This window comes from Bombus fervidus, chromosome 10 (genome assembly GCF_041682495.2).
Source record: "Bombus fervidus isolate BK054 chromosome 10, iyBomFerv1, whole genome shotgun sequence".
Lineage (NCBI taxonomy): Eukaryota > Metazoa > Arthropoda > Insecta > Hymenoptera > Apidae > Bombus > Bombus fervidus.
The window spans coordinates 7,034,855-7,054,386 of NC_091526.1; the positions used below are offsets into that span (position 1 = coordinate 7,034,855).

Sequence of the window (19,532 nt, forward strand, 5' to 3'; positions counted from 1 at the left end):
CTCCGGGAACAGCGTGGCGATACTATATTGTAATATCGTCGGCTCGATTAACATAATATCTTTGCTCCTTTCGTATTCAAAATGGGCCACCACCAGGGCCGTATAATGGTACTCTCGATCCGTGTTTATACTAATGCTAGGTTCCCTGGGACGAGCTCTAAGATCATAATGAGGCTTCGATCGAATTAGGAAGGCGGATGACTCCTCCGCTGGTCTCCCGTTTCTTCGCTTATCCGTATCCTCTTACGTTTTCGTCTTTCCCTTTCGTTTTTTACTATTTTCTCGTTTCGGGAATCCCGATATACTTTTCACAGGCAGCATCATTACGCGAGGGCAACCACGATCTATGGCAACGCACACGGTGGACACGTCCTTTTGCTCTTCTTCTCGCTATGGATATTAAACGGCGTTTCAGGGAAGCGTCTCGAACCCTCTGATATTAGACGAGACATCGTTACGTTCGGTTTTCTAATTGGTTGAAGAAAACAACCGACTAGAAAGCGGATCGTTCGACGGTCTTCGATCCGATTACACCTTTTCAGGGCATTAATAGGCGTGGCGAGCGAAGCGTGTATCGAGGAGAAGGAAAAGAATCCTTCTTCGAGTATGTGAAACACGATGTCGGCGTGTTTAAATTTTTCATTTCCAGTAGATCGACATAGAAGAGAAACGCGGACGTTATTATACACAGGCTACGTGTCTCTTCGTTTTATGCTTCGTATCAAACTTCTTGTTAAATATCGATTCTTCGACAATACGAATGGAGAGGAACTGGAGGGGCAGCGAACGCGAGAAAGTAATTTCTCGTTCAAGGAAAATCAACAGTTTTTCCGCGAAACGAGCTTAAAATCTCCCCCTCGTTGGTCGGAGAAGTGCCATTAGCAGCGGCGGCGAGTACTTTAGAAGCTTCCAGCTTCCCCGCTTCGTTGCATCGCCGAGCTTTCGAGTACAGCAACATGATGTTCGTCGTTGGTCGTTGTTCTCTTAGCGCTTTCGTGATATTGCATCCATTCGGGTGAGTTCCTACGGAAAAGGGTGGAACATCGATTCCTCGATTTCTCCTATTCTCGAATTGAAAATCTCTCCAATTCCTCGTTTCACCCTTGAGAAAAATCTAACAATTTTTATTTCCTTGTTTTTAACGCGGATATATCGTGTCAAAAAAGAGGAGGAAAAAGAAAATTGTATTGAAAATTCACCTCGATGATTTCCACGGGAAGATAGTAATCCATTCCCCTGAAACGGAGGGGTGGTAAAAACCAGGAGAAGCAATAATGCGCGTGCAACGTGTGAAATCGCGCGCCGGGAAACCGAGCGTTTAAATCGTACGGGTCCGCGCGAAGCGACCGGCCCGATCCAAGGCGAATTCAGGATTAATGCGTTTTTAATAGTGACATAACTGCACCGCTCGTCCGCCTTTTTTCCCCCTAACCTCCTCCTCTTCTACCCTCTTTCTCTCTTTTTGTTTCCCGTTCTCTTTCTCTCTTCCTTTCGGTTCGTATCGCGGTTTTTACGCGGTAAGTGTCGGTCGTGTACGTCGTTTCTATCGCGAAATACACTTCGCGGAAAGCCGAAACGCGCGCTTTCGGGCATTTTTAACGATCCTCCACGCGGTAAGGAGAGCAACAGAGAGTGAGAGATGAAAGGAAGGAGGGTGAAAGAAACAGAACGACGAGCAGAAAATCGCGTGAATACATTACAACGAGCGCGCTCCACTTTCTTGCCGGCGGAATTGCGTTTTGCAAGAAAGTCGGCACGCCCTCCCCTCGTTTCACACAGAAACGTCCGGAATCGGCGGATTGCGCGGTCAATTTCAAGCGTGTCGAGAGAAAGCTCCATCGTATCGATCATCTGTCGCGGCGTTTTGCAAATTTTGCTCTTGTACGATGCAGTATATTGTTCTTGTATAATGTTTTCTTCGATATGAAGCTTTAGGGATGTATTAGGGACGGACAAGAGAAATCAAATTTACAGGGGGAGGGCTGTGATTCTTTCCTTTTCATCAGAAAAAGTTAATCTTAAAATAGTTAATAACAGAGTATATATCTAAATATAAATACCATACACTGGAAATTAGAATTAAATACTGTGGAAATTAGAATGAAAATGACGTGAGCCAAGTTTCCATCTCAATAATTTTACCATCGCGTTAATCTTAATAAAATGGTCTGCACGTAGAAACGCAAGAAATTTGAAATCTACCACTTCGATAGATTTCGTTCTACTGTTCCAATTGTAACTTTTTGTTTGTAACTGATCGCAAAATTGTAACTGTAAAAGTTGTAACTTTGGTAGTTCTACCGTTAAAGATTGTGTGGTTAAAGATCCCAATATTTTATACGACACATACATATCGAATGTTACAATTTCGTCTCGATCGCAACCTCTGAGCCTTTCTAAAATCCCTTCATAAAGACATTCGAATAATTATAAAAATTACGCTAAAGATAGGTTACTTTCAACTATACCAATCTAGCAAAATAAATTTAGAAAGGCGAGCACACAGCTGATAGCACCTATGGCTTTCTTCAACTGGCCAATTGTTGAAATAATATTAAACCTTCTCTGAAATTGTTACACTTTCGCCACTCCTTTTCCTTTCTACGAGATTATGTTCCCGATACGATATGAGCGTAAATTGCTTGCCGCGCCATCGGTATCTTCCGCGACGATTTTACGGGCGGCCATCAAACTTAACGCGCCCGCGTACACATTAAAAGTTGCTACGCTCGGCTCGGGTCATGAGATAATGAACCGGCCGTATGATTATTAGAATCAGGCGTGTCTGTCGCGCCTACGACTTGTTCATTTTTTTACTGCAAACGGGCAGATTCTTTTGAGGTTACGCCGATACGAGGCAGGTGGGGAACGGGCGCGATACCGATCCGTATCATAGTTTTATTCCTTCCACGGCCAAGGAAAAAATGTAATTGGCCTGACCGAAATCTATCGCATGGATAAGGGGGCCACGGGGGGAAGGAGAAAAGGAGCAGCGAGGGATGCAAGGGGGATGAAGGAAGAAGAAAAAAAGCACGTGTGCGAACGGGCGACCGCTCGTAATAACAATGATTAGGACGACGAACGGAGCATGAAAAAAAGTAGAAGAGCAGCAGGTCCTGCCTTGGATCCATCTTAAGATGGCGGCCGGGGGAGCAAGCCACGTGCAACCATCCTCGGTCCCATCTAAGATATACGAATTCCTTCGAAAAGTATGAGAAAATATTCTATCCGAAACTTTCTTTATTTCTTCCATAATTTATAGAAACTAACGTATCGCGTAGAAATTTGTTTATTTGCAACATCGCGTCAGGGTGGTCGAACGTATACCATTCACTCGTGGGCCAACGAGCAATCCGCTCCGATCCTTTCTTATCTGCGTATCTTCGCGTCGGTTAAATCGAGGGTTAACTCCTCGTCGTCGTCGACGTCGCCATCCTCTACGTTCATGTGCGATGCCGCCCGTGGAAAGAGTTGCTGGAGGAGAAAGAGATTGTGGCGGGGGAGGAAGAGGGTCCAGCATTGTTCGCGGACATTGTAAGCATGTCCGGAACAAAGAGCGGTAATCGACCCGTGTAACATTTATAACGTAATGGGAGGGCCTCACCGGCCCATAATAATATCAATTACGGGGCAACAGGAGAAAGTAAGAGAGAGAGTCTGAACTGTGGCGAGAAAGAGACGAGAGAGGGACGGAGGGTGAGGCAGAGGGCTTAGATCGAGGGAGCATATTCGCGACGCGGATTCGCGAATCTGTCGGCCAGAAAATTGACCAACGAAACCTTTTCAGCCGACCAGCTGTCTTGGGATAGGAAGAGAGCGTCGTGCCGTTCTCGTTAAGTCTCGTAATCAAACTTGAGGGTAACGAGATTCGTGTATCAGAGGGATGATTCGCAGATCTTTAGAAATCTTAGAACGTATAACGTTCCGGGTTTTAGACTCGTCCGACTAACAAGCTGCGATTCATGAACTTAGTATTGCGTACATACTTCCTATCATTAACTTTCTCTAATTACAAGTTAGGAAATTTAAGTTTCATCTATTTCTGTAGTATCACTTAGCGTAAGTGTACAGAAGAACCAGTATCCACGCCTAAGAAGTTCTTCCTTAAAATTCGTTCTGCTCCAGACCTATTAAAACAATGACATTATTTATATTTAAATATACTTACCATCGAATAATTCTACAGCCCCTTCGAATCCAATATGAGATCAAATTTTACTTTTTCTTTCTACGGTAAGAATCCTATGGAATCACTTTGCGCCTCGGTTGAAAGCCTGAGAGAAGACAAAGAGGAAACGAGAATAATCGAGTTGAATTGACGGGGTGCGTAAGTGAATCGACACGTCGCGAGGCAATCGCAATTGGCTTAGAGGTACCGAAACAGTGCCGGGGCAAGGTCGAGAACGTATCGAGGAGGGCCTGGGACCCTTCGTTTTTTAATTTCGCTCTCTTCTCGCAAGGTTTTGTTTAATGGCGAAGGCGGTAACCGCGCACAGACCAGTCGACCAATGAGAGCTCGACTGGAAATCATACGCGGGATCGCCGGCCGCACGGCGGCCTCCGAGAGTGGAGGTGAAGTTAGGTTAGGTGAGGTTATGTTCGCTCCCCGCGTCTCCTTAACATTCGACGGGCCTGTCCCGGCACGGCATCGCTCTCGTAAGAGGTGGGGCTCCGTCTCTTCGATCGGCGTTAGGCATTTCTTCTTCTTCTTCTACCTCCTCTTTTTTTTCTATCTACACTTTTTCTCCAACCTTCTCCTCCTCCTCCTTCTTCTTTTCTTCTTCATCGCCGTCGTCGTCTTCTTCTTCTAGTTCGTCTTCTTCTTCTTCTTCTTCTTCGTCTGCTTCTTCTACTTCTTCTTCTTCCTATTCTTCTTCTTTTCCTTCTCCTCCTTCTCCTTCTTCTTCTTCTTCTTCTTCTTCTTCTTCTTCTACTTTCGTCGCTCCATCATCGACTACTTCGCCCCTCCAATGCTGCTCGCTGTCGACGAAAGCCTGTCCACTATATACTTAGCATTGCCTTCGTTTTAGGACCACGTGAAACGCCAAGATAAACCGCTATCGCGAGTGTAAGTGGGGGTGGCAGAGCTAGTTATCGAAAGTTGGTTATCTTTGAAACCGTCTCGTATGTTCATTGGAAAGTTTTGAAATATTCATTCTATTTCGTACTTTTGAAAAACCATCCTACATTTATTTATAGGTTGTTTCTAACATTTATAGTTTGCAGTATGAAGACGTTATTAGTTGATCGTTTCTGAAGATCATCGAGGGTTCGTGATTACGTAGGAAAAATGATCGAATGTGGCTGAAAGTTCATTCTAAATTGCAACTACCCGATAACCTCGATGTAGCCACATAGTTTGATAATTCCCGAGATTCGATTGACTTGCGAGCTCGGAGGAACCGTTTCGGGTAGAAAATGTTTCTATCGATGCCTCGTTACAGGCAGCAACATCGTTGGCTTGGCTTTTCACTTCGCAGCAGCCTCTGTTGCTCCTGTCCTAATAATCGGGTTATCGGCCATCGATATGTCGAGAACTCTAATTACATTCTTCTGTGTTACTGCTTAACCGTGCTGCGCGCAATCTCCTTCTCCTCTGTCAATACCGAACAAAGCGTTTCGCAATTCCTTTCGAGTACAAGAAATTACGGGGTACGTTGAAACACGTGGGAAGTAGAAGAGCTCGTCGAAGACGAAAAAATTTGCGGGATTGTCGATACCACGGATCTAACCATTACAGATAATTATCAATAGCCAGGCTAATGATTTCACAGAAAATTTGGTGAGCCAAAAAAAAAAAAAAAAAAAAAGGAACAAAAAAAGAACTTGATCTATCTTATAGTAGCTTTACATGACGTTACGCAATTCTGCTTGTAATTTAAAGGATAATTATCAATATTCGTGAATCTTTGTTGAATTCTAGATGTAATAGTGGGGATAAAACGGAGGATTGATAAACACAAGCGACAGATTCCTCCGACGATCGCGTGATTCTGTCGTTTACTCCGGAATAACAATCACGTGACAATGTGTTTTTCGCGTGCCCCATCCTAAGTCCGATTAATCCACACGATCTCTACATGGACGAGCGCATTGATACCGTTAATTATTAATTAGATACAACGGTATCACTTTATTAATCAACGTTTCACACACGGTTACGATCCATTAAAAGAATTGATTTAACAAGAAACGGTACACATCGGAATAGTTTCGAGTACCAAGTTTCTGTTCCATTTCTGCGAAGTAGAATACGATCGCGCTCGAACGGCAACGCGAGACGTTCGTTGAAGTGATCGTCGCACCAAATGCACCAAAACGAAGCCGTGAAGGGAAGGAAAGGAACGTAGCCATTGATGCAGTCCGCGCAGAAACTTCGTTGATTCCTTTTTGCGGCTATTGATCGATGGTGACCGTAATTTTCAGATCGCGTGCCACATCAGCTGCCACCTTCCTCTTCAATGCAAACCAATGTTATCGGAGCGCGCGTTTTTCCTCAAACTCGTGCCTTTCACATTTCTTCTTTTTCCTTCTCTTTTTTCTCTACTTTTCACGCGGCCAACGAGCTACGTGTTTTCCTGCAGCGATATAAGACAGCGATTAGGGCTTGTTTGTAAGTTCATGACCAATTAATTTTATTTTTCACAGCGTGCGGTAATGAACAGTCCTCCTCTCTGGAAGTAAAAAAGAGGAATATTCTGGAACCCTTGTTTTGCTCTTTCGTCTCGTTAAAGGATATTTTTCTTTCTATTTTATTTTTGCTTTATTCTCTCCTTTTCGTACTTCATATTCGTCGTTAGCAGACAAAAAGAAAAAATACAGAGAGAGAAAGAGAGAAAGAGACGTTGCATGTGCAGGGCGCCGACACAGCAATCACGTTTCCGTGTTCTTTCCTGTTGCAGGTGCAGCACAGGGACAGAGGAAAAAAGAGAACGAGAACCTTGAACCAATCGTAAATGGCGTGGAGTGAAAGCGGTCGGTCTCCGCGGTTTTCCCAGAAGAGCGCGAGCCACGAAATTATCGACCTGTAAATCGGAACGAAGGATCTCGTTTCTTACTTACTAACGTGGGTATGAGCTCGCTCTCTTCTGTGCCAGAAGAAAAAGGAAATATAAAAGAGAGGACGAAGATTGAACGTACACGTTGGTCCCGAGACGAAAATCGTGAATCCGGTGCGTGCTACGAACGACGATTCAGACGTTACAATTTGTTCCTCGCCGCGAACAGCTTTCTGCCACGTCAATCCTCGCACGTCGAAACGTGGCTCGGTATTCCCTACGATTGATTTACATCATCCATTTGACGGATTACGAATAACGATGTTTAGATGTTTCAGAAAATGACTGGCGAGCCGGGTTTGAAGATTTCTATCGAGAACATTATTGCACAACGCTACCGAGTGATTGATGGAGAGCGTGCACTATTTTCTGACATGGTTTCGATGAAAAAAAGTGTCATTTATTTCCCCCAGTGATAACTCTGGGAATCCTTCCACTTGGATTAATGACTAACCATTATCGTGCAGACTGTGTATCATTTCTTACACTTTAATTGCGAGTAACTGGAAAATAAAGCGGTAGCTTCGCCCACGAAAAACCAGAGAGAAAGAGAGAGATTTATTCTATGCCATTATAGTAATCAAAAAAAAAACGAGAAAAGGAGCTGCAATAGACGAGAAAGCGTCGTGGGGTCACACCTTACCCGATCGAAAAGGAAGATGAGATTGAACGGTGACACTCGACGGACAATACCCCGTGACTCGATTACACACGAGTACCGTTAATCATCCTAATAGCGTGCGCATAATGTCAGATACGATCTGCGTTCGCTTGCTACGGTAGATTCGTGATGCCACGCTCCTCCAACGATCGTTCGGCCCACGTGCAACTCGGCGTCGCACAGGATGAGTCGAATAGAAAATGAAATCATGCTCCGCCGCTTACAAGCACGGCTTTAAGATCGTGAATGGGCGTACGGAGACAATCGGAGACGCTAGGCGCCTGAATTCCGATTGGACGTTGCCTTCTAATTGAGTCATCGTGTCATTAGCGTTATAATAATCGCGGCTCGTAACGAAACGATCTCTCTTTGTCGACTGTACGCTGGCCTGGAACGCCACCGCCGGGAAAACACAGAGATCCACCCGAAGATCGTACGTAGATCGATGGCCAATTAAGCTCAATTACCGACACGGATAATCGGCCACCGTCGGTGAAAGAATGATTATTCCGCGAATGATCGGTTAGGATATCGACCTTGGCTGATTTTGCAAGATCGATTGCAACGATAAAATAGACAGAGGGAAGAATTCTTGACCAAGTAGGAAGAATGATTGGACGGAGAAAGGAGTTTACGAGGGAGGAAAGAGAATTTCTTAAATTGAATTTGCGATTACATTTGAAGATATATTGAAATAATATTGCTAGATTTTATAGCTACATCGTACTTGTCTAATGCATTGCACAAGATAGGAATTATTCTTCGACGAATATGAAAAATGATTGAAGAAAGAAGATCGAAAGGAAGGAATTGAATATTCTTGAACGAATATGAAAACCGATAGGACGAAGAAAGAAGTTCGAAAGAAAGGTAGAATAGTTTCCTGAACTGAATTCGCGATCATATTTAGAGGTATTAAAATAGAATTGGTATACTATATCGTATGTATTCGTCGAGCCGCCTATTTCACTGGAATCCGAACAAAGAGGGCCTCGCATTTTCGGAACGAGTTACCGGAACATCGCGTGCCACCGAAATATTCTGGAAATATGCTAATTACCAGTTAGTCAGTCAGTTTCTTGTGGCATTGCGCCCGTTTCTACGATCGCTATTGCCTCCTTTCCACGCGGTTCACCTTGTCGAGACGTTTCGTCCCTTCTTTCCTGACTCTTTGTCCCGGTTTTCAGGATTGTTCTTATCCTTTGTCCGCCGCGTTCGATTGTCCCTTCGACGAACATGCGACAATTTGACGCCGTTTATCTTTCATTCTTTTCCGTTCGAATGGAAGGTTTAGCTTCTTTTTTTATGGGGAGTTTTAAAGTCATAAATATGGGTCAAAGAAAAATTGCACCTGTGTCCAAGTGGGTTCTTGGGAACTTCATGCCGACCCTTGAATTTTTTTAAATTACGCAAAGTAATACTTTACTTCTGTGAACTCTTTCTTAATAATCACGAACATTTGTCTTGAACTTTTCTGATAGATATTATGTCATAGACGAGCGATTTATTTAAAGATTTTTGAACTAGAAGCCAATCGATTGAACCTTCTTTGTAATTCCATCGTTACTGTCTGACGAAGTCATATTCTACTTCGTACAACTTCAATCCTCCATAGCCATACATTTTACAGACTCTTTAGACAAAGTGGGTCGTTTATATTCTGGAATACTTATCAGTGTCTCTATTCTATTATTATACAACGCTACGTTAAAGCAAATATTTGAAACGTTTCTTAATAAAAATGAAAAATCTTTTTTCAAAGAAATTGAATTGTCCTCGATGGATTGAATATGTAAGCGTACACTCTCATAGAACCGGCAGGGTTAATAAAATTTAATTTTCTGTTATCGTGGCAGGCAAAATGTTAATTTCTAGTATTATGCACTACACTTTTCTTCTTATCAGAAATTGAAAGATTTACGAAGAGCTAAATATTGTGTGCAGCCACACAACTTTCGTAGAAACAAGAGGGTGAAAACATAAGTTTTTAACGCCATTGAAGGCAAGGTGCTAATTTCTAATTATCGTATACTATGTTTTTCTTTTTATGATCGATCTTTCGAATCTTTTTTCATCGGCAGGGATCGTTGTCATTGAGGAAGGCCGGTCAACATCTCGCCAGTGTGCTTTCTTACCTCTCTGTTGTGTGCAGTACAAGCGTGCATACTTTCTGTCTTCACTCCTATTAATTAACCACACTGTGTACGCGGTTGTTCTCCTGTTTCGAGAATGAGGAGCGACCCCTGCGCTGTATCGCCGGCCTACAACATCCGCCCTGAATTAATTGAATATACGGCTCGCGTTTACACGCGATACAGAGCCAGTCTTTGTGTGTTGACTAATACGGGGCTTTGGTACGTTGGGGAAAATTAAAAATTCATCGGAAATCGCGCGTAGGACGGCCTACCTCATTCCCGCGAAACCGTAGGGTTTCGTGTGATTCGAGACCCGAGCCGTGGCACCCACACGTCCAGTCTTCCCGCGAATTCGTTCAGAAAAAACAACAACCTTCTTGGAAACGAGTATCATGCGAATATTAACAAATAGAATTTAGATTTTTATGCATTTATGAGAAATTTGAAAATACAAAATTGCACAGAGCGCGCGTGATACGAAAAAAATATATAAAATATCGAAAATATAGCGTTTTGTATGATATCGATAGTTGAAACAATCTTCTACGAAGACTGGCAGAAAATACGTATACGAACCCATAATTTATACGCGTCCTGTTCACTACCAACATATTTTTACGTGTCTCGTACAACAATGATTTTATTATATTCTCAATGACGTGAATTTGCATGGAAATGTAGTCAATTAATAAACTTCGAACCGCGTTTGGAAGTCGTTCTTCTCAAAAGGTACGGCTCTGATTTGATGGCAAATGCGAAACGAGCGAGTGAAATCAGGAAAACTGGTCTACCATAGTCGTTGTAGTATTCCAGCCATGTTTTTCTCCTTCGACGTTTGGTTCATACAAACTCGTCACACCTTCGACCATTTTCTAAACTTTGTTCTCGAGCATGTTCGAGTGGTAAAACCGTGACGTTTGCACCTTCGAGTGCAGCATCGACGGCGGCGCGTAGAGAACAACCGGAAACGAGGGCAGGTCTATTATCGCCCCGGAGGTTATACGAGCTAGCCGAAGTTTCATCGCCGTGGAGTTCCAGGTACAGCAATATGTTGTTTTATGGTGCAATCATCGGCGCGGTAATAATCATTAAATCCGTTGGCCGAAGCTGTGGGCTCCAGGGTCTCGTGGTCTTTGTCTCTTTCTCTCCTGAACGAGCTCGTCGTTAGGCTCAGATTAATTCGTTGATCCTGATGTTGTTTCGCTGTTAAACGATCAACAAGAATAATCGTTTGTTCTATTAGCTGAAAACAAACTTTCTTACGAAAGAGAATTTGACTTAAAAAATTATCATTCAAAGAATTTCTTAACTTTAACTAGCATTAACTCTTTTATAGAGAGGAATCGTCGGTGATGCTGTACCGAAAAAATCTTCTTTCGTCCACCTTCGTATTAGGAAAAAGTACGAGAAATTCCGAGATAGTTGATGAGTTAAAAACAGATTGAATTTAAAAAGTTGTAGCACAAACACGGTTTTGCGTTTAATTCTTGCGTGAAGAAATTTCTTCAACAGTCTAAAGGCGCCGGCTATGATTGCACAAAAATCTTTTCTCGTTTATCTCTTCTATTAAGGAAAACACATGAAGGAAGAGAAGTAGAAAACCAGTGAGTTAAAGAAGGAAAGGAGGAAGATCATCATCCAAGTGATTATCTTACTTTATATTTTTGTGCAGAAATTTTTCATCACTCTAGAGGCGCCAGCGATGGATACCAAAAAATCCTTTTTCTATATCGAGAAAAGAAAAGAGAAGGGAGACTACGAAAGGGTTAGTTAGCGAGTTATATGATGGCCATAATTGCGGTTTATTGTCTCAATAAATATATATTATACGACACACGCCGGCTATGTATCAAGGCAGAAGCAGCTTGATCGAGCTGCTTCCCGGGATTTGAAATCAGACGGCATGTGTCGGCACATATAAGGCGCAGTTTATGAGTCTGCTTAATATGGTTTATGGTGTTTTGTCCGGCTCTTGTCGACTCCCTACGGAACCGGAAGATGCCTCCTAACGATCCACCGAGAGATGATGACGAGGATCAAATAACGATGAACCATCGACAACACGTGTTCTTTATATTCAACGAAAATTATGTATGTTTTAAACGTAATTATAAATATGGAAAATATTTTACAAAGGAGGAATAATTTATTCCAAAAACATCATGTTACATTCAAGCAGACGATATATCAATTATCTTCACCTCGTGATTCGATGACAGAAATTACTGCTTTTTTCAACGATGATGTCAATTTACTAAAAAAGTAGCGCGAAGAAACAATTTAACGTCTTTATGCCTGATCGATTGTTGGCCAGGTTACTGATTCAAACATACTTACACTCGTATATTGTTGCATAATATGCAATTAAGGAGACAGGAAGCGTGTACAATTTGCCATACGTGTTAGCTTCCGCTCTGAATTTATCGATCCTCGCCGTGTCGATTGATAATATTTACCGATGAGTTTTACATCGCATAAGTTAGTATTTTTACAACGGGCATGTATCGTCACGACAGAGCTGTCTATTACGCAACGCGAAATAATTAACTAAATAAGCGACGTAAACGTTCTACTTTTCTAATCTTCTCTATAGTCGTTTTATGCCTACATTTCGTCGATGAGTGCCCATTAGAAGTTCATTATTCTTATCTTAATTACACCAACACGACGATGGTTCAACATTGTTGTGCACTTGCTCACCGTGAACCCACCAGTCGTGGGATATCGTGTCATTCCTTTGGTATAATCTAATAATAATTCATAAAACGTAGCCCGTGTCGCGGACGTGACGATCGGAAGATAACGAAAATGATAAACTATACCCATCGTATCTAGCAATGAAAGCCAGAGATGAAAGCTAAAAATTGTACAGTTGTAACAAAACTGTAGATTTTTAGTTTCTTTTCATCGTAGTATAGTTATTCTTTCCATCTTTGCCTCTATAGTAGCTTTGTACTGCTGCTACATGTTGAATTTTTACTTCAATCAAGAATAGACGATGTATCAGGAAGTTCATAGGTATACGTAGCGAGTAGACTGTAGATATTTAGGAAAATTTATATTTTTATATAAATACGATTGAAGAAATGAAACCTAAGTAAAGACTTCTTTCGGCTACTTAATATTATAAAAAGTACTGCACTTTGGACATTTCATTATGTTTTTGCGTGCTCTTAAATTTTTCATAAATAGATAAAAATCAACAGTTGAGTAACGAGTCTAATATAAGAATGAAACAACTATGAAAATATTCTCGAGATATCTTTATGACAATCGAACCATCCATGTGCACTATTGCGCGATGCAAGTGCAAATCCTAAATGTCGTTTGTCCTTTTAGCCTTTGTATACAAATTAAGACGTTGCAGGAGAATCGGAATGAGTGGTTCATTATAGTAAACGCATTCTTCCAGATAGCGTAAAAGCGTTAGTTTTGCTACCGGTTAATTCCGCTTGAATTTAACGGCAAGGACAGCCTAATTGATCTATGCAATTACGTACCGGTGGCGTAAGTGGTGCTAAGTGAATACCGTGGTAAGCCTTGGTTTCTCGTAAATTATCGGACAGCAATTTGGTGCGCGGAAAACAGAAGTAAAAAGACACCGGCGAATCCCTTCGATCGACAGAAATACACAGCGTGCGATAAGCCTTTTTGCGCAACTTTTTCGCATCGTAAACAACAGTTTTATTATCCCCATTGGCTGTCACGCTGTTATGGTTTGCCTATTTATCAGAATCTGCAATTTCAATACGATCCGCTATCTTTCATTTAACATTCGTAATTTATTTTTCTCAATTTTCTGGTTATATTCTTGTGATTCGTGTTTCGGTAGTACATGGCGTGCTTGTGACAGTCCTTTGTTCCATTGCTGAGAATTTTGGAACCGAACCAGTTCCACAGACCCCTAACATTAGAGCTCGCCTTATTTTCTCGTAATGACAGTCCATCGAGGACTGTCTTCGGGTTCGAGATTTGGAGGTTGAAACGAAAGACACTCCTTGGATCGTCCGATGATCGTTGAGACTCTTCCTTTACCATTATTTATTCCAAGAGTTGTATTCATGTTTGTAATTTTCTTCCGTTATTCTCGTATTAAGCAGACGATTTTTGTTTATTAATATTACCGGGAATATTAATTTTTTTGTTTCTTTACCGTGACTATGTATTTTATTTATTCGAACGAATTAAGCTCGTGTTAATCGTATTAATGATAATCGGCGCTAAATGCAAGAACTTAGCAAGAAAAGAACACCATAACGGGAAGAGGAGAATAATACATTAACCATCGCCGGTCGTCGCGTCGGTTGTCTTCATTTCACGGGGCTTTTTCCAGTAAACGGCATGATGGATGCGACGGCGAGAATGCAGTCGACGGGACAAGAAGAAGTCCAGCTGTACATTCTTACATAACAATTGCGAATTCAGCTAATAAATTATAACACGTCCTAAGTGTCTAAGCAGCGAACGTCTATCACAAAACCCTTGCGATATTGCCATCCGTCGGAAAAAGGGAAACGTTCACCAGATATGGAGCAAATACCATTTCCAAGTCAGAGGCTGAAGAAACGAAGAGTGAAAGGGAACTTTCTGAAATCCTTTCATTTCAGTAAAATTGCGGTTTATTGACACTGATGATCTAAAATTCGCTGCAGCGAATCGTCGCTAACAAAACGACCGATAAACGTTTTATACCTTCGCTTCGTGCTTTCTTCCAGTTTCCCCAGGAAGTAAATCCAACTTTCCATCCTCATGTAGAGGAAACCTAGTTCATAAAATTGGATAACCAGAACATTTGCATAGACGCACAATAAAAATGGTCTCGCAATAACGCAACCGAATAACGCACTGCAAATTCCGATCTGATTTAAACGAATCAGTCTCTCGGAATCAGAATCAGAGCGAACATAAAAGGATGAAGAGCCGGCGAGTGCATCGCGAGATACCGCTACGTCGAGTTTTAGCACTATCCCGCGTACCGGGATTACTTTCCTTTCCCCCGAACGATCTTTTTCGCGAACGGTGAACGGCACGATCGATGGCAACGGAAAAAATGCGGTCGATGCAGCAGGAAGGACGCAAGGTGGACACGGTCGAAGAGAGGGTGCAGCAGGGTCGCTGCTTTCCGTGAATGCCGGCGGCTTCGTTTGATGGTTTTTACCGAGAGTCCTGGATACCGCGCGTTCCTATAGCACGATTGGCTCCTTCCATGGGCCCCCGTTCGGTCATTGGTCCTTTCCAACAGGATCGTAGGTGCCCGTGGGACGACTTTAAACAGACGTCGTCGCCTTCTAAGTTGCTCTCCGCCGCGATTCTTTTATACACGCCAGCTCCGCGATGTCGTCTATACGTGCACGGAGAAAACGACCGTCGACATTCTTCGGGCCACTCGCCGCTGCCAATCTTTACCAAGTTCGACTATGGCGAAAATGAAATAGTGACTGCGTCACGTCAAGCTTTTGACTTTTATGGCACACGAATTTTCTCATCGACGCTAAGAGAGACGCTCGAGCGTGGTCCCTGGTGTCGACGATTTTGGTCAATGAGCACGTGGACATTTATTCGTAGTGATCGAAATCGACGATAAATTTCATTCTTGGAGTATTTATTTAACGGTGGAGTAATTTGGGCCTTGGGTGAGGCTAGCAATTTCTTTATGGATATATGAATTACTTTTGTTGGTGCTGTGATTTGCATCTATACGAATATATTCTTTGTATCCTTTCGAAATACTTGTTCGGTGGAGTGATCTGGACCTTGGCTGTTCAAAATATTTATTCGATGGAATAATTTAAATCTTTGGTGCTGCTAAGGAGGCGTAGAGATTTCTCCGTAAACGTATAATGGGGTTTTCTCGAAATATTTATTCAACGGAATACGCAATTTCGGTGATATTGGGTGAGACTGAGAATTTTAGAAATATATGAATGTTATTTTTAACTTTCTCTATTTATATTAGTATACCAGACTTTATGCTTTAAATTAAAGTTTTCGAACGTAAAGTCTCTCGCGTAATTAAAATTTTCGATGGAAAATTTGATAGTCGAAAAGTACGATATTTGTTTCGTGGAAGTTGATTATATTCGGAATAAGCGTTCGAGCGATTCTGGTAAATTGTAAACCGCTTGATATTATGAAAAGGAAGTACATAATGAGGGTTATTGCTAGCAATCGACTACTCGATATTCCGTTCTGCATTAAGACACGGAATTATGTTTAAAATCGAGGACTCAATTAGCCGAGGTGCATGCCATTAGGTCCATTCTGACGAATCAGGCGAACATCGATTCTGTGTGTATAAATCGTAACGTTAGAGGTTCTTTCGCGATGCTAAAAGTGCAGTTTCGTTAACGAAACTTCGATCAAAGTCTCAGACGCGAATATGACTCGTACATGCGGGTCATGGTACTTGGAGGTTTTATGGAGTGCCATATAAAGTGGGATAAAGCCTCTGTTCCGCCGGCACGAACCGATTCTGGTATGCACGAGAGTTTGGTTCGCCACTTCCTGAAGAGATGGCGCCACCATAGCGGTCGATACGTCTTTCATAGTTCTTCGTGTACCAAGGTTAAAGAAACGAAACTACCTACGATGAAGACATCGACGAAAATGCTACGATCGTTTAAAAATAACGAGAATTAATAATCGTAAATGGTTGTCTCACGTCAAAGAGACAATTTGTTACATTTTAATCGCGATATAATAAATATTACAAGTCGTACGATACTTAAACATTATTATATTATATGCATAAAGAAAGTCGATGCGAATGGATCGCGTTTGATGTTTTCAGTTTCCATGTTGTTTATTTGTTTTCGCGTGTGTTCAGCTAATGGCTGGATACACGCTTGATAATGCCTTTATATGGCCCGATAAAGCTCATATAGCTTTTAGCAATGAAATCATAATCGCGCGCGATCGCCCGACACGATGTATTAACTACATGCCAGCCCTGTTTGTAGCTACACGTAGACGCATAAACGGTTCTATTAATTATGTAGATGATGCTGTTGCGTCACGGATCGACGCTGAAAACACTCGACCGATTCCCATATACATCTACATGCGCGATATACAGAAGAGAACGACGCCTGATATTCCTGCGAGAGAAATGGCTTGAAGAAGAAGAGGATTACCAGGTAGTTATCCCTTAAATGAACAGTTTTATAACAAAACTCGATATGAAAAGTGGAAATCTTGGCTAGATCTTTCTAACGTACATCTTCGTTTCTATCAATCGAAGATATCCTTAGATAATCCTACGCCTCATTTGTGTAGTTAATTGACAGCTATCAATTTATGAAATTGCAATATAAAATCTAGGAACCAGGTATGTTTCAAGGAAATCTCGATGATACGGAGTAAGACGGTAATATGTCAATTAGATTTTAATGAAAAGCCTTGAGAATCGATTAGATCATCGGTCTTGAGAACTTTACGTATGCCAACGGTTGGTTATCGGGTATTTTCAATTCGAGATGAGCAACGAAGACATAAATCAAGCTTGAAGCTTGAGAATTTTGTTGGACGTTAAGTTGTTACGCGGAAAGTACTAAACACGTTGATGAAGTGCTTACAAAACGTTGTCCAGAAGAGAGACAGAAAGGTAGAGGGGAGGAGGAGGACTCCCCTTGCTGTTCCTTCAATTCAATTGAATTCTATTCCAGCGTGCAGTTGATATCATTGAGGTCGCCACTTAAATCCTCATTGTCGTTCGTCGCTTATTGTTTCACCCTTCGTTCGGCTACCAACGAATGTACATACGTACGTTTCTCTTTCACATCCGTACCCGCACCTCTAACCGATCTAAAGGAGAGCCAGACTCGAGGGTCCAACCAGCTAAGAATTGAAACTGTCGTTGCGGATCGGAAAATGGCCGCTCTGGATAAATTACACGGGTTAGGAACGCAGTTAAACGAATTTAAAATTGATACACATTTCATTAAGCTACTGAAAATGTTATGCAAGACAATTTTTTAGAATGTACAAAGAGTTTTAGGTAAGATTAAAATACACAAGAGTTTCATCTAGTACGGTAACTAGTAAGTAGTTGTGTTAAAATATTCTTCTAAACACTAAATCAAAAATTCCCTGAAAAAAGGAAAAACAAAATAAAATAAAATAGAATGAAACATCCCAGTAAAAGATATTTCATACGCATATTTAGTAATCGAATTTATTCCAAAATATTTCTCTCATATCTGCAACTAAGACAGTGTACCATACGTGACTGAAAACACCGAACAATAAAGTCATTTGCACAGGCGATCCTCCAATTACAGCGAGCACCACAACACCGCAGACTCGTAATCCGAGTCACGCATGAAAAGTAGATAGAAACGCGGCTGACGAAAGGACAGCGGCGGACGAAGAAGAGACGAGCCTCTGGCGGTAACCAAAAATTTGGTCACCCAACCCCCTCTGTCTGCCTGAAGGGCTTCCCTCGACTTCATCACCGCTCGAGGACGCAGGTAGCGCCATCCGACTCGACGCTACTTGCCGCGTAGCGAATTTCAAGGAGTGCACTTCAGGGTCTTTCAACAGTGGCCGGTGCGCTGGAGAACCCTCTTCGTGTACCGTGAAGGCTTGGGTAGTTTCTGGCTGCGATGTTGTTGGCAACGGGGAATACCCCCGGCACCCCAGCCACATGGAAACGTGGACGGAATAATGGACGAAGTGAAGTGCGTCGCGGTTGCTCCCGAAGTGGGCATTGTTGGCCCACATGCTCGCTCGAACAAACCAGGTTGATCGACTTCGTAGGAACACATGGGAACGTCGACCGCTACTCTTTCTCCTTTCCGTCTCCTTCTTCCCCTTCGTTCTATTTTTTCTCACTTCTATTTCATCTACTTTTGTTTCGTCTCTCATATACACACATACGTATGCACGTCTAATCTAATTGTAGCAGTATTACGACCGCTTTCAAGAGTCTTCTATTCTACCCTTCCCTCTTGGTTCCAATCCAACAACATCTATTCCTTCGCGAAAACCTTATCAATGGGGATCTAGAATCGTACAAATGCATCCGTACGATGTGATTTGCTTTTGGGGGGATCAAAGGAACGTTGAGTTGGAATCGGTTCTCTGTTGGGATAAGACTGGAGAATCCCGCACTGGCTCGTGACGATCATGTAAAGTGAATTATCCTGTCTGATTATATCGTCATTGTCATTAGGTCCTGATCTCTATCGCCTTCTCTCTGTCCCAGCCACCTACGGTGCCCCCGTTAACAATCCCACTTGATTCCGTCATTGGCGACGTTGGAGTTCCTGAATGAGTTCGTAACGAGATGCACAGCCAGAGGGCTGGCCCACGTCGGGGTTGCCAGCACGTGTCCTCAATGGACCAATCAAAGCTCACCCTCTTCTCTAGTCTAGTCTCTCTTGCCGACTCCCTATGCGTTCCTCTCTTCCCAAGACCAGGCTTTATGTACATTAGCCTAATACGATCTGCCCACGGAGGATTTTGTGGGTCGCCGTTGGGATCATCTTGTCATGGCGTGACTCCTCGTTCGTCTTGGGATTATTTTCTCACGTTTAGAAATCCATTATGAAATCTTAAAAGAATTAAGTTTACTCGTCTTAATCAAGTATCGTTTATAATAAATTTCAAAAAAAATTTCTTGTTTCGAAGAAATAAATAAATTTTCCAAGGTTGACAATTCTGGAATTAATTTCCATG

The 19,532-nt window shown here is 42.2% G+C and overlaps 1 protein-coding gene across 5 annotated transcripts in view; it reads left to right on the forward strand.

The window, feature by feature from the left end:
• Positions 1–19,532, forward strand: part of LOC139991333 (uncharacterized) — a 75,386-nt gene that overhangs the window by 41,649 nt on the left and 14,205 nt on the right. For 3 of the 5 annotated variants that reach the window (XR_011800794.1, XR_011800793.1, XR_011800797.1), the window contains one exon: positions 6,903–16,990. Coding sequence is in view for 2 of the 5 variants with exons in the window: in XM_072011304.1 (XP_071867405.1) it covers positions 6,903–6,970 (68 nt within the window). In the remaining 3 variants the exon portion in view is untranslated. Of the gene's footprint in view, positions 1–6,902; positions 16,991–19,532 lie in introns of those variants that run through there. The other 2 variants (XM_072011304.1, XM_074111919.1) reach the window with 1 other exon arrangement.